General features: G+C 47.4%; 1 protein-coding gene across 1 annotated transcript in view; it reads right to left on the bottom strand.

The window, feature by feature from the left end:
- Positions 1–26,677, bottom strand: part of CPNE9 (copine family member 9) — a 353,312-nt gene that overhangs the window by 264,157 nt on the left and 62,478 nt on the right. Inside the window, exons 3-4 of the mRNA XM_075321438.1 lie at positions 8,438–8,478; positions 2,121–2,167 (exon numbers count right to left, since the gene is read on the bottom strand). Of these exons, the coding sequence (XP_075177553.1) occupies positions 2,121–2,167; positions 8,438–8,478 (88 nt within the window). The remainder of the gene's footprint in view (positions 1–2,120; positions 2,168–8,437; positions 8,479–26,677) is intronic.

Genomic DNA, 26,677 nt, shown 5'->3' with positions numbered 1-26,677 from the left:
AGTATTATAGTAGTTATATTCTTGTACATAGGGGCAGTATTATAGTAGTTATATTCTTGTACATAGGGGCAGTATTATAGTAGTTATATTCTTGTACATAGGAGGCAGTATTATAGTAGTTATATTCTTGTACATAGGAGGCAGTATTATAGTAGTTATATTCTTGCACATAGGTGTAGTATTATAGTAGTTATATTCTTGCACATAGGGGCAGTATTATAGTAGTTATATTCTTGCACATAGGGGCAGTATTATTGTAGTTATATTCTTGCACATAGGGGCAGTATTATAGTAGTTATATTCTTGCACATAGGGGCAGTATTATAGTAGTTATATTCTTGTACATGAGGGCAGTATTATAGTAGGTATATTCTTGTACATAGGAGGCAGTATTATAGTAGTTATATTCTTGTACATGAGGGCAGTATTATAGTAGGTATATTCTTGTACATAGGAGGCAGTATTATAGTAGTTATATTCTTGCACATAGGGGCAGTATTATAGTAGGTATATTCTTGTACATAGGAGGCAGTATTATAGTAGTTATATTCTTGCACATAGGGGCAGTATTATAGTAGTTATATTCTTGCACATAGGGGTAGTATTATAGTAGTTATATTCTTGCACATAGGGGCAGTATTATAGTAGTTATATTCTTGCACATAGGGGCAGTATTATAGTAGTTATATTCTTGCACATAGGGGCAGTATTATAGTAGTTATATTCTTGTATAATGCTTGCAGTATTATAGTAGTTATATTCTTGTACATAGGGAACAGTATTATAGTAGTTATATTCTTGTATATAGGAGCAGTATTATAGTAGTTATATTCTTGTAGTTAGGGGCAGTGTTATAGTAGTTATATTCTTGTACATAGGGAACAGTATTATAGTAGTTATATTCTTGTATATAGGGGGCAGTATTATAGTAGTAATATTCTTGTACATAGGGGGCAGTATTATAGTAGTTATATTCTTGTACATAGGGAACAGTATTATAGTAGTTATATTCTTGTACATAGGAGCAGTATTATAGTAGTTATATTCTTGTACATAGCGAGCAGTATTATAGTAGTTATATTCTTGTACATAGGGGGCAGTATTATAGTAGTTATATTCTTGTTCATAGGAGCAGTATTATAGTAGTTATATTCTTGTACATAGGGGGCAGTATTATAGTAGTTATATTCTTGTACATAGGGGGCAGTATTATAGTAGTTATATTCTTGTACATAGCGAGCAGTATTATAGTAGTTATATTCTTGTACATAGGGGGCAGTATTATAGTAGTTATATTCTTGTACATAGGGGGCAGTATTATAGTAGTTATATTCTTGTACATAGCGAGCAATATTATAGTAGTTATATTCTTGTACATAGAAGCAGTATTATAGTAGTGATATTACTGTACATAGGGCAAGTATTATATGGCAGCTTTTTCTTTACAACATTTTCCACATTAGATGATCTCCGCCATATTTACAACAATGGAGTAAGTATGATTCTATAATAGGAGAATTATTGGACATGTGATTGATAAACGAACGTGTTCATTTTCCCATTTCTAACTGATGGGAATATGAAGTAACAGATCCATGTTGCTCATCTTATAGAGAACAGGAACGTGCAGGAACGGCCTCATCATCTTGGCAGGAAACTTCTAAATGCATTTTTTTTTTTCACTATCGGGTTAATTGGTAATTGCTTGTGAAATGACCTGGCACCTTCTATATTAGAAATTCACCCAAGGTTGGGCTGATGCCATATAATTACATTGCTCAACGACGTGCAGATTTGCTCTTTGAAGAACAGGATAATTTGTATCAGCAGGAAACACGCAGTCCACACCGAGCGTACATCGGGGACTGTGTTTTAACAAGCTAATGGAACTTTGGAATATTTTTAAAATGAAAAATATTCTACTTTTTTTGGTATACAGCCTGTGTGCAGACTTATGTGCCTCCATGTTTACAAACAATCCTTATTTTGGATTCATAATTCTAATGTGACTCATATACCATATTATTTAATGCTGCAATACCAGGCACGACCAGTCACAACAGTGGCGCTGTTTCTGGAATCACAAAAAAAAATAATAATAACAACAAGTAATAACTCACCTCGGTCCATTCTTTGTTCCCAACACTTTGTACATACAATACGACCACTAGAAAGTAAGAAGAGATGGTCAGTTTATATAGTACAGGAATTAGAGAATATAATAATAATAATAATAATATTTATTCATTTATATAGCGCTATTAATTCCACAGCGCTTTACATACAATGGCAACACTGTCCCCATTGGGGCTCACAATCTAAGGTCTCTATCAGTATGTTTTTGGAGTGTGGGAGGAAACCGGAGACCCCGGAGGAAACCCACGCAAACACGGGGAGAACATACACTCCTTGCAGATGGTGTCCTTGGGATTTGAACCCAGAACCCCAGTGCTGCAAGGCTGCAGTGCTAACCTCTGAGCCACCACAAGATTGCAGTGCTAACCACTGAGCCACCACAAGACTGCAGTGCTAACCACTGAGCCACCGTGCCACCCCATATATACAGAAGAATTATCCATCTTTAGACCCCTGTCACGACCCAGGCTTCGCTCATCCACTAAGCTGGGTTTCCCTGGGACCTGCAGTACCACTGGCTGACTGTAGGTGGTGTGTGTCTTCCAGCTGATGTTACCACCATTCAGCTAAAGCCAATGGGAAGACACCACACCCTTCTAATTCCCCTCCTGTCTGCTGGTCCCTGCCAGAGATAGTTTTGTATTCCTGCTTCCTGGTTTCTGCTCTGTTCCGATTAGTGATCCCTGTGTTTTGACCTCTGCCTTTTCTCTGACTACCCTCCTGCCTGGTATTTTTGTACCTCACTGCCAGATCCGGATTTGACCTCTGCCTGGTTTCCTGACTACGTCCTTGTCTGCTGATTTTGTCCATGTTCTGCTGCTCCTGGTTTGACCCTGGCGGACTACTACTCTCATCTGGACTGCAGGCTTCCACAGGGGCCCTGCAGTAATTACAAATCCCTGTATAGGGGTTAAAGGGTTTGGGGTTCTTGGGGTCCTGCTTTGTGAGCGGCTCTCCTGTAGCCGGTCCGTGACAGCCAGGTTGAGTCTATGGTTCCAGGCAGGCGCTACAAATACCCTATGAGGATCTGAACATCTCCTACAAATATATACAGTTAGGTCCAGAAATATTTGGAGAGTGACAAGTACTGTTCAAAATACAGTTATATAATCAATATGGGCTTAAAGCGCAGACTGTCAGCTTTAATGTGAGGTTGCTCACATCCCAATTGGATTAAGAGTTTAGGAATTACACCTCTTTAATATGTAGCTGCTTCTTCTTCAAGGGACAAAAGGTAGTTGGACAATTAGCTCAAAAGCTATTTAATGGGCTGCATGATCTATTCCAATTATCAGTTAAGCAGTAAAAGGTCTGGAGCTGATTACAGGTTTGGCATTTGTATTTGGAAGCTGTTGCTGTGAACCCACAACATGTGGTCAAAGGAGCTCTGAATGGAAGAGTAACCAACCATCATTAGGCAAAAAAATAAAAAAAAAAGTCCATCAGAGAAATAGCAGAAATGTTAGGAGCAGCCAAATCAACAGTTTGATACATTATGTAAAAAAAAAGTGCACACTGGTGAGATGGGAACGCAAAAAGGCCTGGATGTCCCTGGAAGACAACAGTGGTGGGTGAACGCAGGATACTTTGCATGGTGAAGGAAACCTTCACAACATCCACCCAAGTGAAGAACAATCTCCTGGAAGACGGTGTTTCAGGATCTAAGTCTACCATAAAGAGAAGACTTAATGAGAGCAAATACAGAGGGATCACCACAAGGTGCAAACCAGTAATCAGCCGTAAAAATAGGCCAGGTTAGACTTAACCAAAAATCATCTAAAGAAGCCGCAAAGTTCTGAAAAAAACAGCAGAAGACGGATGAGACTAAGATCAACCTTCACCAGAACGATGGGAAGAGGTTGGAGCGGCTCCTGATCCCGAGCACAGCACGTCCTCTGTAACACATGGTGGAGACGGTGTGATGGCCGGGCATGCGGGGCTAACAATGGCCCTGGTGCACTAGTGGTTATTGATGATGTGACTGAAGACAGAAGCAGCCGGATGAATTCTGCTGTGCACAGGGCGAGATTTTGCTCGGATTCAGAAAAATGCAGCAATGATTGGATGATGCTTCACAGAACAGACGGACAATGACCCAAAACATCCTGCGTAAGCAAAAAAGTGTAATATTCTGCAATGGCCGAGAATCGCCAGATCTCACCCCATCGAGCTGCATTTCACATAGAAGACAAAACCTAAAGAGCCACAAACAAGAAACAACTGAAGGCCTAAAACACACGTCCTTGATATCCACGCACGTGTAATACGGGCCATTTTTCATGTCCGTAATCCGTTTTTTGGTCCGTAAATAACGCATGTGTGGTGGCTGTGTGTCCGGCGTATGGTAACCACGTGTGCGTGTGGAACGGCCGTGTGTGCGTGTGAAACTTAACTGACATGTGTGTGTGTGTTGTCCGTGTGAAATGTCCGTGTGTGATGTTAAATGTCGTTGATACATGCCGGCTGACAGCAGACAGAGTCGCGCGCTGAGAATGAACTCGAGTGAACTTCACCCGACTTCATCCTCATACCGCGGCTCTGTCTGTGTGCCGTGTACTGATTAGCGGTCACCTGTGAAGGATTCACCGGTGACTGCTAATCCCCCGAGTTACTGAAGTGTCCCCCCCTCTCTCATACTCACTGATCCCCGATCCCCGGCGCGGCGCTGCACGGCGTTCACACTGCTCCGGCGGCTTTTTCTAATTTGAAAAAGCCGGCCGCTCATTAAACAATCTCGTATTCCCTGCTTTCCCCGCCCACCGGCACCTATGATTGGTTGCAGTGAGACACGCCCCCACGCTGAGTGACAGGTCTCTCACTGCACCCAATCACAGCAGCCGGTGGGCGTGTCACTATGGAGTATAGAAATAAATAAATAAATAATTAAAAAAAACGGCGTGCGGTTCCCCCCAATTTTAATACCAGCCAGATAAAGCCATAAGGCTGAAGGCTGGTATTCTCAGGATGGGTAGCCCCACGTTATGGGGAGCCCCCCAGCCTAACAATATCAGCCAGCAGACGCCCAGAATTGCCGCATACATTAGATGCAACAGTTCTGGGACTGTACCCGGCTCTTCCCGATTTGCCCTGGTGCGTTGGCAAATCGGGGTAATAAGGAGTTAATGGCAGCCTATAGCTGCCACTAAATCTTAGATTAATCATGTCAGGCATCTCCACGAGATACTTTCCATGATTAATCTGTAAATTACAGTAAATAAACACACACACACGAAAAATCCTTTATTAGAAAAAAAAACACTAACAAATTCCCTCATTACCAATTTATTAACCCAAACAAAGCCCTCCATGCCCGGCGTAATCCACGGACCTCCAGCGTCGCATCCAGCTCTGCTGCATGAAGGTGACCGGAGCTGCAGAAGACACCGCCGCTCCTGTCACCTCCACGCAGCTAATGAGGTGAGTAGCACGATCAGCTGAGCTTTTAGTGAGGTTACCCACGGCCACCGCTGGATCTGCTGCTGCTCCTGTCACCTTCATGCAGCAGAGCTGGATGCGACGCTGGAGGTCCGTGGATTACGCCGGGCATGGAGGGCTTTGTTTGGGTTAATAAATTGGTAATGAGGGAATTTGTTAGTGTTTTTTAATTCTAATAAAGGATTTTTCGGGTGTGTGTGTTTATTTACTGTAATTTACAGATTAATCATGGAAGGTATCTCGGGGAGACGCCTGACATGATTAATCTAGGATTTAGTGGCAGCTATGGGCTGCCATTAACTCCTTATTACCCCGATTTGCCAACGCACCAGGGCAAATCGGGAAGAGCCGGGTACAGTCCCAGAACTGTCGCATCTAATGTATGCGGCAATTCTGGGTGTCTGCTGGCTGATATTGTTAGGCTGGGGGGCTCCCCATAACGTGGGGCTCCCCATCCTGAGAATACCAGCCTTCAGCCGTATGGCTTTATCTGGCTGGTATTAAAATTGGGGGGAACCGCACGCCGTTTTTTTAAATTATTTATTTATTTCTATACTCCATAGTGACACGCCCACCGGCTGCTGTGATTGGGTGCAGTGAGACACCTGTCACTCAGCGTGGGGGCGTGTCTCACTGCAACCAATCATAGGCGGGGAAAGCAGGGAATACGAGATTGTTTAATGAGCGGCCGGCTTTTTCAAATTAGAAAAAGCCGCTGGAGCAGTGTGAACGCCGTGCAGCGCCGGTGATCGGGGATCGGTGAGTATGAGAGAGGGGGGGGGACACTTCAGTCACTCGGGGGATTAGCGGTCACCGGTGAATCCTTCACACGTGACCGCTAATCAGTACGCGGCACACAGACAGAGCCGCGGCATGACAATGAAGTCGGGTGAAGTTCACCCGAGTTCATTCTCATCCCGCTACTCTGTCTTCCGACATGTAGTAATGACATTTTGCATCACACTCGTACATTTCTCACGGACAACATAACCACACATCCGTGCAAGGAACGTTTTATTTGGACTCCCATAGGCTAACATTATGTCCGTGTGTGCGTGCTCCGTCCCAAAAACGAACATGCTTCCGTGCCAAACGGAGCTAAAAACGTGGAACGCACACGAACACACGGAAGATCAAATAACACGCATGTGTGTCTTTTAACATAGAACAACATATGTGCACGTTTGGTCGTATCTCCGGTATGTACGGAAACGGACCAAACACGCACGTTTTCAACGGATGTGTGTTGCGGGCCGGAGACACTGCTGTAAAGGAGAGAAAACCTCACACAGGAGGAGACCAGCGATGGAGACGTCCATGGAGATAAGACTTCAGGCGTCATTGCCGCAAAGGATTCTCTACAATGGGTTAAAAGTTAACATATTATTTATGGTAAAGTTACTTTGTCCAATTACGTTTGAGCCCCTGAAATGAGGAGGATTTGTAGAAAAATGGTTCCAATTCCTAAACGTTTCACAGGATATTTTTGTTCAAGCCCTTTAATTAAAAATGAAAGTCTCCACTTCAATTGCAGCTCAGTTGTATAATTTTAAATAAAAAATAGTGGCCTGCAGAGCTGAAATCACGAAGATTCGGTCACTGTACAAATTTTTCTGGACCAAATTATGTCTTAGGAAGATTTTACGATCTGTCTATAGACTCATTAAAAATGTTCAGAAGCCTCCTCAGTCACCAAAAAATCTACCTGATGTAAAACTTGTGAGCTAAAAACTAAATGGTAGGGAAGGAGGGGGATGCAGCTGCAGTTTCTCAGTTTAAGTTGAAGATTGTATACTGTGAGAGGGGATAGGGAGCAGTTGAAGAAATCTGATTGGATCATAGCACATGACACACCTCTAACCAGGAGCAGAACGATCGTGGTCGCAGGGACGACAACCGCGACCGGACCCAGGGGTGCAGGGGGCCCCAGCCCCTGCTTCAGCTGGATGTGTGTCCAAGGCTGTACATCCAGTTGAAATGCATTGTAGCACAGAGACCCGTCGGGTCCCTGCACTGCGATACACGCTGCCGGCCAAACAGAAGCCGGCAGCTTTCATCTGTGAACCAGTGACTAAGGACGGCACATGGCAATGACATCATGCATTGCAGTAACACTGATACCAATGAAAGCTGCCGGCCACTGTGCACTGGCTACACAAGGAGGACACTGCACGATGTGGGAGCCAGGGACGGTGAGTACAATGTTGTTTGCATTACAGAACGGGGACATATATACCAGGAGGGGGACAGCAGATACCAGGAAGGGGACAGTATATACCAGGAGGGGGACAGTATATACCAGGAGGGACCCAGTAGGGGGACAGTATACACCAGGAGGGCCCTATGAGGGGGAAAGTAGATACCAGGAGAGGGGCAGTATATACCAAGAGGGGCCCAGAATGGGGACATACAGCATATACCAGGACGGGGACATTTTTACCAGGATGGGGTTATATATACACCAGGATGTGGGCTAGAATGGGGAACATGTATACTAGATTGCGGGATATACAGTATATGCCAAGATGGGGAACATATACAGTATGCCAAGATGGGGGACATATTCACCAGGATGGGGGACATATTTACAATGAAGGAGCCTAGAATAGTGACATTAGAACAGGGTGGGGGGAGACATTACTACATAATGGTGGGAAAACTCTTATGTCTTTATAGTATTTAGAATGCTAAATGTATACACACACACATATACATATATCTGACCCACATAAGGTATTGGGGGAACCAGGTCCAAGTTTTGCACCAGCCCCCATGGAACTCTAGTTACGCCACTGCCTCTGACATCACTTAATTGAGACTTGCATTGCTGATTTGTTTGTCCCCCATGCTTTACACTGTTGCTTACCTGGATCAGATTTGGAGAATGTATCCATGTCCAGTAGACTCCTACAAAACAAAGGAACAATAAGAGATTTAGAAAGACTCTGAGCTATGCTAATACACTGTGTTATGTTTAGTGCAAGGTCAAAGGGGTGGAGCATGACACAGTGATATCTTCACCCCCTGGACACTGTCATGTTCCGCCCCCTGGACACTGTCATGTTCTGCCCCCTGGACACTGTCATGTTCCGCCCCCTGGACACTGTCATGTTCTGCCCCCTGGACACTGTCATGTTCCACCCCCTGGACACTGTCATGCTCCACCCCCTGGATACTGTCATGCTCCACCCCCTGGACACTGCCCCACCCCCTGGACACTGCCATGTTCCACCCCCTGAACACTGTCATGTTCCACCCCCTGGACACTGTCATGCTGCACCCACTGGACACTGTCATGCTCCACCCACTGGACACTGTCATGCTCCACCCACTGGACACTGTCATGCTCCACCCACTGGACACTGTCATGTTCCACCCCAAGGACACTGTCATGCTCCGCCCCTGGACACTGTCATGCTCCACCCCCTGGACACTGCCATGTTCCACCCCCTGGACACTGTCATGCTCCACCCCCTGGACAGTGTCATGTTCCACCCCCTGGACAATGTCATGCTCCACCCCCTGGACACTGTCATGCTCCACCCCCTGGACACTGCCATGTTCCACCCCCTGGACACTGCCATGTTCCCCCCCTGGACACTGTCATGTTCCGCCCCCCTGGACACTGTCATGCTCCACCCCCTGGACACTGTCATGCTCCACCCCCTGGACACTGTCATGCTCCACCCCCTGGACACTGTCATGTTCCGCCCCCTGGACACTGTCATGCTCTGACCCTTGGTGTGTTCCTTTAAGGACTGACATCATACTTGGCGAGTGAAAGCAAAAAATGTCATCTAAGGGTTAATAGTACACAAGTAAAGGTAGTCGTCACAGTGCGGCACATTATATACGCCATGTTCCCGTGAAGCCATTACTGTCTCTTATAGTATAGACATATGCAGCGTGCCACCTGTGTATGTGCTGTAAATGGACTGAGACCCATATAGAATATTTATCACCCATGAATAATGCAGGTCCGCTATCTCCTCCGGGGATTCCCGCTGCACTAACCCATTAATGTTTTCACATTGAATTAATCTAGTGAGTCTGACGTCTCCAAGTGTCCCTGCAGCCACTCCACTCCGGCACCACCACGTAACGTGCCACGAGGATTGCACTCACTCCAAAGATATCATACACCCAAAAAAGAGAGGAGGTCTCTGCAGCCTGGCTGCCACACAGGCCTGTAGGACGTCACCTAAAAGTGGGTGGTCACGTTGTGTTGGGGGTCTTCACGGCGATTCATTACAGTAATTAGACTCTATACCACATTTTATGACTTATGAAAGAATTGATTTACCTGGATATACACTGAGGAATTTAGCCATGAATCGATGTCTACAAAATTGTAAATGCTGCTCTGGAGCAGAATAGTGAGTGCAGCTCTGGAGTATAATACAGGATGTAACTCAGGATCAGTACAGGATCAGTAATGTAATGTATGTACATAGTGAGTGCACCAGCAGAATAGTGAGTGCAGCTCTGGAGTATAATACAGGATGTAGCTCAGGATCAGTGCAGGATAAGGAATGTAATGTATGTACACAGTGACTGCACCAGCAGAATAGTGAGTGCAGCTCTGGAATATATAATACAGGATGTAACTCAGGATCAGTACAGGATCAGTAATGTAATGTATGTACACAGTGACTGCATCAGCAGAATAGTGAGTGCAGCTCTGGAGTATAATACAGGATGTAACTCAGGATCAGTACAGGATCAGTAATGTAATGTATGTACACAGTGAATGCACCAGCAGAATAGTGAGTGCAGCTCTGGAGTATAATACAGGATGTAGCTCAGGATCAGTGCAGGATAAGTAATGTAATGTACACAGTGACTGCACCAGCAGAATAGTGAGGGCAGCTCTGGAATATATAATACAGGATGTAACTCAGGATCAGTACAGGATCAGTAATGTAATGTATGTACACAGTGACTGCATCAGCAGAATAGTGAGTGCAGCTCTGGAGTATAATACAGGATGTAGCTCAGGATCAGTGCAGGATAAGTAGTCTAATTTGTTTAGAAAATTCAAAGGTACATTAATTAATCTGGCATCAATCGTTATCTGGTTTAGGAAGACTGCTACATAAACCAGTGTTGCAGCATTAACATCCTACCACACATATAATCTCCATTGGTTTGTATTGAAACTGGAAAGTGAGCTACGTATACAAAGTAATTATCCACTGACAACATAATGTCCATAGAACACCTCAAACTCTTCCAGGCTTGTAAATTAAACAGATTTCCTATGTAGGCGTTTACACCATTTGCATGTTAATACAGAACATGTCTTACTAGGCTGCACCTGTAGATGGCGCACTGGGTAAAAAAAAATTGTGAGCGCCGCTAGGGTAGTTACTGCATATGTTACCTGTATTCAGTGACACCTGCAGTCCCACAGATCAGCTGGGAGCATAGATAAGACTGGATAGTGACAACATCCACACACAGATAAGGATTCATATAGGATATTACTTGATACATACATTTTCTTTGATATATATATACACACACACACACACACAAGTGCATCTCAATAAATTAGAATATCATCAAAAAGTTCATTTAATTCAGAAGTTCAATACAAAAAGGGAAACGCATATATAATATAGAGTCATTACACACAGAGGGATCTATTCCTATATATTATATAGATTCATTACACACAGAGGGATCTATCTCTATATAATATATAGAGTCATTACACACAGAGGGATCTATTCCTATATATTATATAGAGTCATTACACACAGAGGGATCTATTCCTATATATTATATAGAGTCATTACACACAGAGGAATCTATTCCTATATATTATATAGTCATTGCACACAGAGGGATCTATTCCTATATATTATATAGAGTCATTACACACAGAGGATTCTATTCCTATATATTATATAGAGTCATTACACACAGAGGGATCTATTCCTATATATTATATAGAGTCATTACACACAGAGGGATCTATTCCTATATATCATATAGAGTCATTACACACTGAGGGATCTATTCCTATATATTATATAGAGTCATTACACACAGAGGGATCTATTCCTATATATTATATAGAGTCATTACACACAGAGTGATCTATTCCTATATATTATACAGTCATTACACACAGAGGGATCTATTCCTATATATTATATAGAGTCATTACACACAGAGGATTCTATTCCTATATATTATATAGAGTCATTACACACAGAGGGATCTATTCCTATATATTAAATAGAGTCATTACACACAGAGGGATCTATTCCTATATATTATATAGAGTCATTACACACAGAGGGATCTATTCCTATATATTATACAGTCATTACACACAGAGGGATCTATTCCTATATATTATATAGAGTCATTACACACAGAGGATTCTATTCCTATATATTATATAGAGTCATTACACACAGAGGGATCTATTCCTATATATTAAATAGAGTCATTACACACAGAGGGATCTATTCCTATATATTATATAGAGTCATTACACACAGAGGGATCTATTCCTATATATTATATAGTCATTACACACAGAGGGATCTATTCCTATATATTATATAGAGTCATTACACACAGAGGGATCTATTACTATATATTATATAGTCATTACACACAGAGGGATCTATTTTAAGTGTTTATTTCTGTTACTGTTAATGATTATGGCTTACAGCCAATGAAAACCCAACATTGTATGCATATATATTGACACCCTTGAAATAGTTTAAAAAATGAAGTATTTCTCCAAGAAAGGGTGTGTTGAGTTATTCTTTACATTGTATCACAGGGTCAGAGCTGTCTCATGAAAAGATATAATAAAATATTTATAAAAATGTGACTGGTGTACTCACTTGGGTGAAGTATAATGTGTGTGTATATATATATATATATATATATATATATATATATATATATAAAAAATATATATATATATATATATATATATATATATATAGTATAATTGATTTTCTACAGATATATAGAATGTCAGTCATATTACGGACACTAGACATTTCCTTTAAATTATCCTGAATCACAAATGACAAGCGAGGGTTAAATTTGTAAATTGAGATTTAGACATTTCTGCTCGTTAGTGAAGAATTAGACTCCAGTAATTACAGTAGGAAAATAAGTGGGCTGTTCAGGACGGAGGTATTTTTACAATGCACGCAGCAGGTCATCCACAAGGGGCGGCTATTATTAAATTGACAAAAAGAGAAAATCTTCAATTATTGCTAGAAAAATTTAATAAAACTGGTTACGAGATCTAATATTCCGGGTTTTCACTCCCTGTAGTGGTGAATTATAATATGGTCAGTTTGGGAGGCTGGGCAGCAGTATACAGCCGTACATCACCAAGCACAATGCCGCGCCGTACATCACCAAGCACAATGCCGAGCCATACATCACCAAGCACAATGCTGAGCCGTACATCACCAAGCACAATGCCGCGCCGTACATCACCAAGCACAATGCCGAGCCGTACATCACCAAGCACAATGCCGAGCCGTACATCACCAAGCACAATGCCGAGCCGTACATCACCAAGCACAATGCCGAGCCGTACATCACCAAGCACAATGCCGAGCCGTACATCACCAAGCACAATGCCGAGCCGTACATCACCAAGCACAATGCCGAGCCGTACATCACCAAGCACAATGCCGAGCCGTACATCACCAAGCACAATGCCGAGCCGTACATCACCAAGCACAATGCCGAGCCGTACATCACCAAGCACAATGCCGAGCCGTACATCACCAAGCACAATGCCGAGCCGTACATCACCAAGCACAATGCCGAGCCGTGCATCACCAAGCACAATGCCGAGCCGTACATCACCAAGCACAATGCCGAGCCGTACATCACCAAGCACAATGCCGAGCCGTACATCACCAAGCACAATGCCGCGCCGTACATCACCAAGCACAATGCCGAACCGTACATCACCAAGCACAATGCCGAGCCGTGCATCACCAAGCACAATGCCGAGCCGTGCATCACCAAGCACAATGCCGAGCCGTGCATCACCAAGCACAATGCCGAGCCGTACATCACCAAGCACAATGCCGAGCCGTACATCACCAAGCACAATGCCGAGCCGTACATCACCAAGCACAATGCCGCGCCGTACATCACCAAGCACAATGCCGAGCCGTACATCACCAAGCACAATGCCGAGCCGTACATCACCAAGCACAATGCCGACCCGTGCATCACCAAGCACAATGCCGAGCCGTGCATCACCAAGCACAATGCCGCGCCGTACATCACCAAGCACAATGCCGAGCCGTAAATCACCAAGCACAATGCCGAGCCGTACATCACCAAGCACAATGCCGAGCCGTACATCACCAAGCACAATGCCGAGCCGTACATCACCAAGCACAATGCCGAGCCGTACATCACCAAGCACAATGCCGAGCCGTACATCACCAAGCACAATGCCGAGTCGTACATCACCAAGCACAATGCCGAGTCGTACATCACCAAGCACAATGCCGAGTCGTACATCACCAAGCACAATGCCGAGCCATACATCACCAAGCACAATGCCGAGCCGTACATCACCAAGCACAATGCCGAGCCGTACATCACCAAGCACAATGCCGAGCCGTACATCACCAAGCACAAAGCCGAGCCGTACATCACCAAGCACAATGCCGAGCCGTACATCACCAAGCACAATGCTGAACCGTACATCACCAAGCACAATGCCGAGCCGTACATCACCAAGCACAATGCTGAGCCGTACATCACCCATCACAATGCCGAGCCATACATCACCAAGCACAATGCCGAGCCGTACATCACCAAGCACAATGCCGAGCCGTACATCACCAAGCACAATGCCGAGCCGTACATCACCAAGCACAATGCCGAGCCGTACATCAAGCACAATGCCGAGCCGTACATCACCAAGCACAATGTCGAGCCGTACATCACCAAGCACAATGCCGAGTCGTACATCACCAAGCACAATGCCGAGTCGTACATAACCAAGCACAATGCCGAGCCGTACATCACCAAGCACAATGCCGAGCCGTACATCACCAAGCACAATGCCGAGCCGTACATCACCAAGCACAATGCCGAGCCGTACATCACCAAGCAAAATGCCGAGCCGTACATCACCAAGCACAATGCCGAGCCGTACATCACCAAGCACAATGCCGAGCCGTACATCACCAAGCACAATGCTGAGCCGTACATCACCAAGCACAATGCTGAGCCGTACATCACCCATCACAATGCCGAGCCGTACATCACCAAGCACAATGCCGAGCCGTACATCACCAAGCACAATGCCGAGCCGTACATCACCAAGCACAATGCCGAGCCGTACATCACCAAGCACAATGCCGAGCCGTACATCACCAAGCACAATGCCGAGCCGTACATCACCAAGCACAATGCCGAGCCGTACATCACCAAGCACAATGCAGAGCCGTACATCACCAAGCACAATGCCGAGCCGTACATCACCAAGCACAATGCCGAGCCGTACATCACCAAGCACAATGCCGAGCCATACATCACCAAGCACAATGCCGAGCCGTACATCACCAAGCACAATGCCGAGCCATACATCACCAAGCACAATGCCGAGCCATACATCACCAAGCACAATGCCGAGCCGTACATCACCAAGCATAATGCCGAGCCGTACATCACCAAGCACAATGCCGAACCATACATCACCAAGCACAATGCCGAGCCGTCCATCACCAAGCACAATGCCGAGCCGTCCATCACCAAGCACAATGCCGAGCCGTACATCACCAAGCACAATGCCGAGCCGTACATCACCAAGCACAATGCTGGGCCGTACATCACCAAGCACAATGCTGAGCCGTACATCACCCATCACAATGCCGAGCCGTACATCACCAAGCACAATGCCGAGCCGTACATCACCAAGCACAATGCCGAGCCGTACATCATCAAGCACAATGCCGAGCCGTACATCACCAAGCACAATGCCGAGCCGTACATCATCAAGCACAATGCCGAGCCGTACATCACCAAGCACAATGCTGAGCCGTACATCACCCATCACAATGCCGAGCCGTACATCACCAAGCACAATGCCGAGCCATACATCACCAAGCACAATGCCGAGCCGTACATCACCAAGCACAATGCCGAGCCGTACATCACCAAGCACAATGCCGAGCCGTACATCATCAAGCACAATGCCGAGCCGTACATCACCAAGCACAATGCCGAGCCGTACATCACCAAGCACAATGCCGAGTCGTACATCACCCATCACAATGCCGAGCCGTACATCACCAAGCACAATGCCGAGCCATACATCACCAAGCACAATGCCGAGCCGTACATCACCAAGCACAATGCCGAGCCGTACATCACTAAGCACAATGCTGAGCCGTACATCACCAAGCACAATGCCGAGCCGTCCATCACCAAGCACAATGCCGAGCCGTCCATCACCAAGCACAATGCCGAGCCGTACATCACCAAGCACAATGCCGAGCCGTACATCACCAAGCACAATGCTGGGCCGTACATCACCAAGCACAATGCCGAGCCGTCCATCACCAAGCACAATGCCGAGCCGTACATCACCAAGCACAATGCCGAGCCGTACATCACCAAGCACAATGCCGAGCCGTACATCACCAAGCACAATGCTGAGCCGTACATCACCCATCACAATGCCGAGCCGTACATCACCAAGCACAATGCCGAGCCGTACATCACCAAGCACAATGCCGAGCCGTACATCACCAAGCACAATGCCGAGCCGTACATCACCAAGCACAATGCTGAGCCGTACATCACCCATCACAATGCCGAGCCGTACATCACCAAGCACAATGCCGAGCCGTACATCACCAAGCACAATGCCGAGCCGTACATCACCAAGCACAATGCCGAGCCGTACATCACCAAGCACAATGCCGAGCCATACATCACCAAGCACAATGCCGAGCCATACATCACCAAGCACAATGCCGAGCCGTACATCACCAAGCACAATGCCGAGCCGTACATCACCAAGCACAATGCCGAGCCGTACATCACCAATCCCAATGCCGAGCCGTACATCACCAAGCACAATGCCGAGCCGTACATCACCAAGCACAATGCCGAGCCGTACATCACCAAGCACAATGCCGCGCCGTCCATCACCAAGCACAATGCCGAGCCGTATATCACCAAGCACAATGCCGAGCCGTACATCACCAAGCACAATGCCGAGCCGTACATCACCAATCCCAATGCCGAGCCGTACATCACCAAGCACAATGCTGAGCCGTACATCACCAAGCACAATGCTGAGCCGTACATCACCAAGCACAATGCCGAGCCGTACATCACCAAGCACAATGCCGAGCCGTACGTCACCAGGCACAATGCCAAGCCATACGTCACCAAGCACAATGCCGCGCTGTCCATCACCAAGCACAATGCCGAGCCGTACATCACCAAGCAGAATGCCGAGCCGTACATCACCAAGCACAATGCCGAGCCGTACATCACCAAGCACAATGCTGAGCCGTACATCACCAAGCACAATGCCGAGCCGTACATCACCAAGCACAATGCCGAGCCGTACATCACCCATCACAATGCCGAGCCGTACATCACCAAGCACATTGCCGAGCCGTACATCACCAAGCACAATGCCTAGCCGTACATCACCAAGCACAATGCCGAGCCATACATCACCAAGCACAATGCCGAGCCGTACATCACCAAGCATAATGCCGAGCCGTACATCACCAAGCACAATGCCGAACCATACATCACCAAGCACAATGCCGAGCCGTCCATCACCAAGCACAATGCCGAGCCGTCCATCACCAAGCACAATGCCGAGCCGTACATCACCAAGCACAATGCCGAGCCGTACATCACCAAGCACAATGCTGGGCCGTACATCACCAAGCACAATGCTGAGCCGTACATCACCCATCACAATGCCGAGCCGTACATCACCAAGCACAATGCCGAGCCGTACATCACCAAGCACAATGCCGAGCCGTACATCATCAAGCACAATGCCGAGCCGTACATCACCAAGCACAATGCCGAGCCGTACATCATCAAGCACAATGCCGAGCCGTACATCACCAAGCACAATGCTGAGCCGTACATCACCCATCACAATGCCGAGCCGTACATCACCAAGCACAATGCCGAGCCATACATCACCAAGCACAATGCCGAGCCGTACATCACCAAGCACAATGCCGAGCCGTACATCACCAAGCACAATGCCGAGCCGTACATCATCAAGCACAATGCCGAGCCGTACATCACCAAGCACAATGCCGAGCCGTACATCACCAAGCACAATGCCGAGTCGTACATCACCCATCACAATGCCGAGCCGTACATCACCAAGCACAATGCCGAGCCATACATCACCAAGCACAATGCCGAGCCGTACATCACCAAGCACAATGCCGAGCCGTACATCACCAAGCACAATGCCGAGCCGTACATCACTAAGCACAATGCTGAGCCGTACATCACCAAGCACAATGCCGAGCCGTCCATCACCAAGCACAATGCCGAGCCGTCCATCACCAAGCACAATGCCGAGCCGTACATCACCAAGCACAATGCCGAGCCGTACATCACCAAGCACAATGCTGGGCCGTACATCACCAAGCACAATGCTGAGCCGTACATCACCTATCACAATGCCGAGCCGTACATCACCAAGCACAATGCCGAGCCGTACATCACCAAGCACAATGCTGAGCCGTACATCACCCATCACAATGCCGAGCCGTACATCACCAAGCACAATGCCGAGCCGTACATCACCAAGCACAATGCCGAGCCGTACATCACCAAGCACAATGCCGAGCCGTACATCACCAAGCACAATGCTGAGCCGTACATCACCCATCACAATGCCGAGCCGTACATCACCAAGCACAATGCCGAGCCGTACATCACCAAGCACAATGCCGAGCCGTACATCACCAAGCACAATGCCGAGCCGTACATCACCAAGCACAATGCCGAGCCATACATCACCAAGCACAATGCCGAGCCATACATCACCAAGCACAATGCCGAGCCGTACATCACCAAGCACAATGCCGAGCCGTACATCACCAAGCACAATGCCGAGCCGTACATCACCAATCCCAATGCCGAGCCGTACATCACCAAGCACAATGCCGAGCCGTACATCACCAAGCACAATGCCGAGCCGTACATCACCAAGCACAATGCCGCGCCGTCCATCACCAAGCACAATGCCGAGCCGTATATCACCAAGCACAATGCCGAGCCGTACATCACCAAGCACAATGCCGAGCCGTACATCACCAATCCCAATGCCGAGCCGTACATCACCAAGCACAATGCTGAGCCGTACATCACCAAGCACAATGCTGAGCCGTACATCACCAAGCACAATGCCGAGCCGTACATCACCAAGCACAATGCCGAGCCGTACGTCACCAGGCACAATGCCAAGCCATACGTCACCAAGCACAATGCCGCGCTGTCCATCACCAAGCACAATGCCGAGCCGTACATCACCAAGCACAATGCCGAGCCGTACATCACCAAGCACAATGCCGAGCCGTACATCACCAAGCACAATGCCGAGCCGTACATCACCAAGCACAATGCCAAGCCGTACATCACCAAGCACAATGCCGAGCCGTACATCACCAAGCACAATGCCGAGCCGTACATCACCAAGCACAATGCCGAGCCATACATCACCAAGCACAATGCCGAGCCGTACATCACCAAGCACAATGCTGAGCCGTACATCACCAAGCACAATGCTGAGTCGTACATCACCAAGCACAATGCTGAGGCGTACATCACCAAGCCTCCACCACTGGAGTCTGGAGGAAACGTGTTCTGTGCTGACACTGATCACATGTCTCTATCTGGCATCTGATGCACAAGTCTGGGTTTGGTGACTGCCAGGGGAATGTTACCTACCTGACTGCATTGCATTAAGGCGCTCACCCAGTGAGGTGGATCCTCCAAGCCTAAAGTCCATGTGGGCATATGGTCCATGGACGTAGGTGTAATAGGCGGGTGAAGCACGTGTAAGGGAATGGTGAGCTAAAAACTAGCTCAGCCAATATCTTACAGCATTAGCAAGTGAATATCGCCACCTGCTGGTTAGAAAGAACAAGCAGGAACTAAAGAGTGGAGTGTGTGTTTTCTCAATGGAAGAGTTTAGTTAAGGCGCTGGGTCAGGTGGTGATTATAAACGCCGAGGACAGTCAAGAAGAGGAGGAGTTGGCACGAAGAGTTGGAAGGGAGCAGTCATGTGAGCAGCAGAGGAGGCTTACGGCTATCATTGCCGCAGAAGACCCCGAAAGTAAACAGACTCTAGAAGAAGGCTGATTACCAACTCCATAAGAAAAGCTGAGTGAGCTGAACGTCCGGTCCAGGTGTATGGTACTAAATGAGGAAAGTTACTCAGTGTTGCGCTCCTTGCAAGAGAGCAAAGTAGTGAACCCACTGGACCCCAGAGGACTGTGGCAGCTGACCCCAGGAATGGAGTCAGACAAAGCTTGAGAAAAGGGAACAGCTTTATTGATCTGAGCGCAACTGACGCCAGATAACAGGGTTCCTAGAATAGAGCCGAAACATGCAACCAGCACAAGAGAAGTCCAGTTAACCAGAGGTATGGCCGAGAAGCAATGCACAGCAGGTACGACCAGAGCATCAGCGGAGAACGGTCCAAAGTGGAAGTAGATGGTAACACCGAGGAAGGCCTTGGTCCAGTAGCAGGAAGGACGTAGACGTCAGACGACTCGGTACAGACCTCTACAGGCAGTGCTTGAACCGGTCCAGCAAGCTGAAGTAGGGTAGTCAAAGCAGACTAGTTGTGGACTCTGTGGGAACCCCAGGTAAGGACTGGAGCAGTGGAAAGGCACGACTGTTATGATCTGGTCACTGTGGACAATCACAAAAATCCCATCAGCAGAAAAACACAAGAGTAGTTGGAACCTGAGCTGACCGCAATCCCCTGTCTGTCAGACCACACTAGAAGTAGCCGTGGAGTGTTCCTAAACACACCTAGATGCCTCGTCACAGCCGGAGAGAATTACTACACCTCACAGATAGAAATGAGGAAACCTATCTTGCCTCAGAGTAGTCCCCATAGGAATAGCAAGCCCCCAACATATACAACCAACGGTGATGTAAGAAAACACAATACACAGGAAATATAGATTAGCAAAGGCGAGGCCCGACTTCCTTGGTAGAACAGGACAGCATAGATAACTGATTGCGGCTAGCAAAAAACGCTGCAAAAATACCAATCTCCTGATAATATAAAATACTGAGGCCACACGAACTCTCCCCCACTATATCAGGTACTCTTGTAAATAATTGGAGAAACAAAATACCAAAAATAACACAAGAAATACAAAAGTGCAAATAATCAAATAGCAAAAGGAGAATCTCCCTTTTCTTGCAGTGGGGCATGCAGAGGGGGAACCCCCATGCTCATCAAAACAGAAAGACAATTCCTCTCCTGCAAGAAAACAGACTTTAAGAAAAAGAAAAAGAAAAACAAACACCCTTAGGTGTTGATCAGGCAATAAAGCAAAGAAGATTGCAACTTATCTGGAATGGGACAGGCACAAGATAAATGGAAGGACAACTCCAAGCCAATTCAGAGACTGAGGAAAAACATCATCACCGGTCCCAGCCAGCAGACACTGCTCTTCTATATAGCCCAGGCTGATCTGCAATTGGGCTTCCCAAGCTCCCAATATACTCCCACACCTGTAGAGTCACAGTCAGCTTCACCCCCAGTCCTGACCACCAGAGGGAGCTCCAAACCATCACCCCCTTGGATGACATTCACAACACACGACCAGCTCTGAGCTGAGACAAGGAACAGAGGTTAGGAACAGGAGCATGACGGGAAACAATGCCTCACCAAGGAACAGGAGGACATTGCTCAGGCACCTCCCAGAAGGGGAGGGTGCCCTATATACCCAGTGCTTCTCCGCAATAGGCTGAGAAGCACTTACAGCAGGATGTGGCGGGCATCGCCTAATGAAGGTTCTGGAAGACCTGTTCATTGCACGCATGTTTCTGAACGAGCAGGTCACAGGCAGAGAACTGGAGGAGGATCCAGGACTGCGATCCAAGTGAGTATTCTGTTTGGGAGGAAAGACAAAGATCTGCTCAGTTGGAGTCGGGCCTGCAGCTGGAGGTATGAGAATTGGACTTGTTGCTCGGGGGGGATTGTGCTGCCCCTTGATTGAATATTTTAGGCGCTATCTTTTTGTGTACAATATATTCCTGTTGTTCACATTCCACTGAGTACTCCCTTTCTGTGCCGTTGCATCCTCGTAACCTGTTTTTACACACAGGGCACAGATGGCAGAGGGGCTAGAGACCGCAGGCAGACAGTTGAAATCCTAGAAAGCAGGAGATATCCTGGAGATCAGACACAGATAGTTGCGATACCGGAAACTGGAGGCAGGTAGGTAGCTGTGGAACGGGAAACCGAAAACAGCCAGGAAGACGTCCTGGAGACTGCATACAGGTAAGTAACTGTGGAACTGGAAGCCGCAGACAGCCAGAAAGAAGTCCTGGAGACTGCAGGCAGGTTGTGCGACATTGGAAACCACAGACAAGTAGGTAGCTGTGGAAGTGGAAGCCGCAATCAGCCAGGAAGACATCCTGGAGACCGCACGCTGTTAAGTAACTGTGGAACCGGAAGCAGCAGACAGCCTGGAAGATGTCCTGGAGACCGCAGGCAGGTTGTGCGACATTGGAAACCACAGACAAGTAGGTAGCTGTGGAAGTGGAAGCCGCAATCAGCCAGGAAGACGTCCTGAAGACTGCAGCTTGTTAAGTAACTGTGGAACCGGAAGCAGCAGACAGCCAAGAAAATATCCTGGAGACCGCAGGCAGGATGCGTGACATTGGAAACCGCAGGCAAATAGGTAGCTGTGGAACTGGAAGTTGCATATTGCCAGAATAACATCTTGGAGACCCAAGGCAGCTTGTGCAATACTGGAAACCGCAGGCAGGTAGGTAGCTGTAGACCTTGAAGCCACATATAGCCAGAATAACGTCTTGGAAACCAAAGGCAGATTGTACAATACCGGAAACCGCAGGCAGGTAGGTAGGTGTAGAACTGGAAGCAGCAGACAGCCAGGAAGAAGTCCTGGAGACAAAACAGGTTGTTCAATACTGGAAACAACAGGCAAGTAGGTAGCTGTGGAACTGGAAGCTGCAGACAGATTGCAGAGGTACTAGAAGGCGCAGGCAAACAGGAGATGTTCTGAAGACCGCAGACAGGTGATGTGCACAAACAAACCTGGACCACTTTTGACACAGAGCTGTGCTGATATATAATGTGCGTGCCAGGACGAGCAACCCAAAAACTGGTCATAAATGGTAAGACTACTCAAGCCCTCTGCCACGTTGGCCTAACTGTCCGGATGGATAAAGCTTCTTATTCACTGACTGCAAGCAGAGATCTTAAACTGATCTACAAAGTATATTACAAAGTTGCAGTACACAATTTGCAGATTCTATATTCCCTTACGATCTAAAGATTGATATAGCCCAGAGCAACTAAGAAGCAACAAGCCGGCGCTGAGCACAATATTGATCACTTCATAAGAAAGTCTGAATTTGCCTTCGGAGGGCAAAACATGAGCGGAATTTAATTATAGACACGAGATAAGGTATTACGTATCAAGTAGAGAACAGGAATGAAAACTTGGAGGGAAAATACAAAACCTGTAAAAAGAATGGATGTTCCTGCCTGTTTTGCTGTCCGGTAAAGTGCTGGAGGCAGGACTAAGTTATCAATAGTGATGTTAGTAAATATGTGAATATCTTAAATAATTGTTACCTTAGTCAGAAATATAGAAATCTGTCCAATTTGGTACATAACATTAAGCAAACACTAAATGTTATTTGTATTATTTATTTATCACCTGGAAAAGGCTTTAGGTGGCGAAACCCTCGCTTCAATGCTTTTGTGCTCAATGTGATGTCCTGGATTTTTACGTGAAGGAGGTTTTTCTTGTAATCTAATACTGTTGTATTTTCCTGACTTCATAAATCCAAAGATGTTCCTGGGCTAAACCTGTGTCACAGAAAGAAAGTCTCCGGCTCTGTGCTCAGCTACAGACTTAATCTCTAACAATCCTTTTCTTACATTAAACCCTTTGCAGCTTTTTCATGGCTTTCAATATGTTGCCGGAGGTAGAAAAAGAAGAATTAATGACCAGAAATACAAACTTTACTGAAAGAATTTTTATTTTTTATTTGTAGCTGCTGTCAAGTGAAAGGATGAGGAAAGAAGGAGCAGAATTTAGGGTCTGCGGAATGAAGACTGCCAACCACTATGGGCACTAATATTGTGGCGCCCCTGACCTGGTCAGGAACCACTGAGTACTGCACCCATGCTGGGGACAGTACGATACAGGTAATCCAGAAGGCTGACCGAGGTGTGACTACACAGGCGCATAGTGATCAGGTCTCACACATGTACCTTTGAGAGGACCCCTGGGGATCCCAGGAGGGGGCAAAGCCTTCACCTCCACTGGAATAGTGGAGGGGGTAAAAAGCCTCCATCTCCACTCAAGGGGTGTGGTGGAGAGCCTGGTTGCTAGGTGGCGTAGGCAAGAACAGGAGAGGAGGGGCAGTGAGCCGGTTCAGTGTGCAGTTCAGGGGGAGCAGACGTCAGGAGCAGACCCCTGGGGCTGTTGCAGTCTGACAGCGTCCGCGCAGTGGCTACCGACGGGGGAGAACGGTCACCTGGGAGTGCTGCCCGAAATCCATCTTCAGCTAAAGAGAGAGCAACGGAGTGGGAAGTAAGGAGACTGCTAGGGAGTTACCAGGCCCAAACGGGTAGTAGGTCCCAGTGCAGGGATAGATCCACCTTTCCTTGCCAAACCTGCTTGAGGGGGTACTTTACACCCCCAAGAACACACTAAAAAGTCCGCAGCCACGTCGCCACAGTTAGGGCCCATAGTTCACAGGAGGCAAGCAGCCGGAGTGTCCTGGTCCAGGCTACAAGCAAACGGACAAAACGAAGGGGAGAGAGGCTTCAGCAACTTCCCTGGGTGACCCCCATAGGGACTAAAAGTCGGGGTTACTCCAAAACGCAAAGGGCTAAGGAAGGCGAGTCGGTAGTCACCCTCATCAGTCAGCCTGAAGGACACCTGGTTCCAGCCTGGTTCATCCCAGCTACGCCCGGGTTACTCACTCTGCCACCTTCTGTGAGTAAAACCCCTGAAAGACATTCTGCTTGTGTGGAGTTATTCTGCGCCTTGTGGTTCTACACACCTACACAGGGCCCTGGGGCTTGCCTCACTCTCAGGAGGCTACTACAACCGACTGCACCCACCATCAGCTCCAGGCATCCCTTAATTTGCAGTGGCGGTCCCCACTGACCGCAATTCTGAGAGTGGCGTCACGACAATCCTAGAAGAAGGTTTCCTACCTGTGACAAGATCCAGCTGCGTGGAGTCCCTGAAGGTAATGCACCGACACAACACTGGAGGGGCTTCACAATATCTTCTAGTGTATCTAATGTAAGGCAGATCACAGGAGGCTGTGCTCGAGAAACCCCTTGTGATCATCTGCAACCTGTGAGGACACTGAGGAGTAATTGTTTGCTTACCCTGCAGCGCCTCCACAGGCGAAATGGAGTATTACATCGTTGTTATTGAAAATCCCACTGGAGTGAGATGCATTGTAGCCCTAAATCCAGAACCCCATGACTATAATGTATGATACATGCAGGAATCGAGTGTCTTCCAGCACACAATGTCAGGATGGAGCGGTGATAGCGCATGGGCAGCAGCTCTACTGTCATGAGTGTGTCCCGCTCTGGGAAGACTTCTGGCAAGTCTGGGACCAGAATGTCACAACGCCTTATTGTTTGCAGGTCTACAATTTATATTTGAATAAATGTCCTTTCTTTTACTTCTGTAGGGGTTAAGGACTCTTTCCTATCTGGCTGTCCTTTGTAGCCTTAATCTCGGATGCAGTTCTTTTGTGACACTCCCCTTCACTATAAAAAGTCACATGTCTCACTATCTGATGCTGGTTATAGATTCTCAATCCTATGCTGGCCACTTTGGAAGGAGCCAGTCTTTGGAAGAAGCTGAAGAGTTGTGACAATTGCAGCTGTGGTATTTAGCTGTGTAACGTTCAGTCCAGAGGTGGATCCACGAGACCGTGCACCGGACTTCCCCAGAGAGACAACCAGGAGTGAGCCCCTATACAGGGACTGTCTGGCGGCCCCTCCAGAGGGCCTAGATGCACAGCAGTCGGGACACAAGTGAGTTCGGGTTTCGTGTCCTTCAGAAGTCCGTACGGGATACGGCTGCTAGTCAAACAGTAGACGTGGGCAGGATGGATGACTGGAACTAGGTACAGGTGCCGAGTGGTAACAACAGACGGAGTCCGGGTCCAGCGAGGAGTGCAAGCTGATGTTGCCAGATGGAATCCAGAACCGGCGACGGGTACGGGCTGGCGGAAGATGACGGGGTCCACAGCTGATAGTCACCGGGGCAACTCCTGGGAAACCGGAAGGCTAGACACACTCAGGCTGGCAGTTGGACACTGTGGGCAGAGACAGGGTTAACCTGGGTACGAAGCACAGAGGGACCTGAACACCTAGCGCAAGAGGCAAGCTACAATAACATGTTAAACAGGCACCGCCCACCAGGAAAGGAAGTCTTATATACCCTGTACCTGTAATCAGCCATATCCTGTTTCAGCGACGTTGGCCCTTTAAGAAGAGGTGAGTGAGCGCGCCCGCGCCCTAGTGCGCATGCGCGAAGCCCGAGCGCCGGAGGCCAGTGCAGGACGCAGAGGAGAAGGAGAGGCAGGGGAGACGGAAGCAGAGTCCCAGACCGCAACACTGGGACCGACGGGCGGGGGGCACAGAGAAGGCACAGGAGGAAAGCAAGAGCAGCGGCCGCGTTTTGAGTGCCCGGGGACCGGATCGGTGAGTGACGGACGGCGTCGGGATCCAGGGAGTGTGACAAGCTGCATTACAGTTGCGGGGAGTGTTTTCCTTTTTGTATCTATTTCCCCTTTTTTGGTCTACATATGATTTTAATCTTGT

This window comes from Anomaloglossus baeobatrachus, chromosome 8, assembly GCF_048569485.1.
Source record: "Anomaloglossus baeobatrachus isolate aAnoBae1 chromosome 8, aAnoBae1.hap1, whole genome shotgun sequence".
NCBI lineage: Eukaryota > Metazoa > Chordata > Amphibia > Anura > Aromobatidae > Anomaloglossus > Anomaloglossus baeobatrachus.
This window is presented reverse-complemented; position numbering and strand designations above follow the sequence as displayed.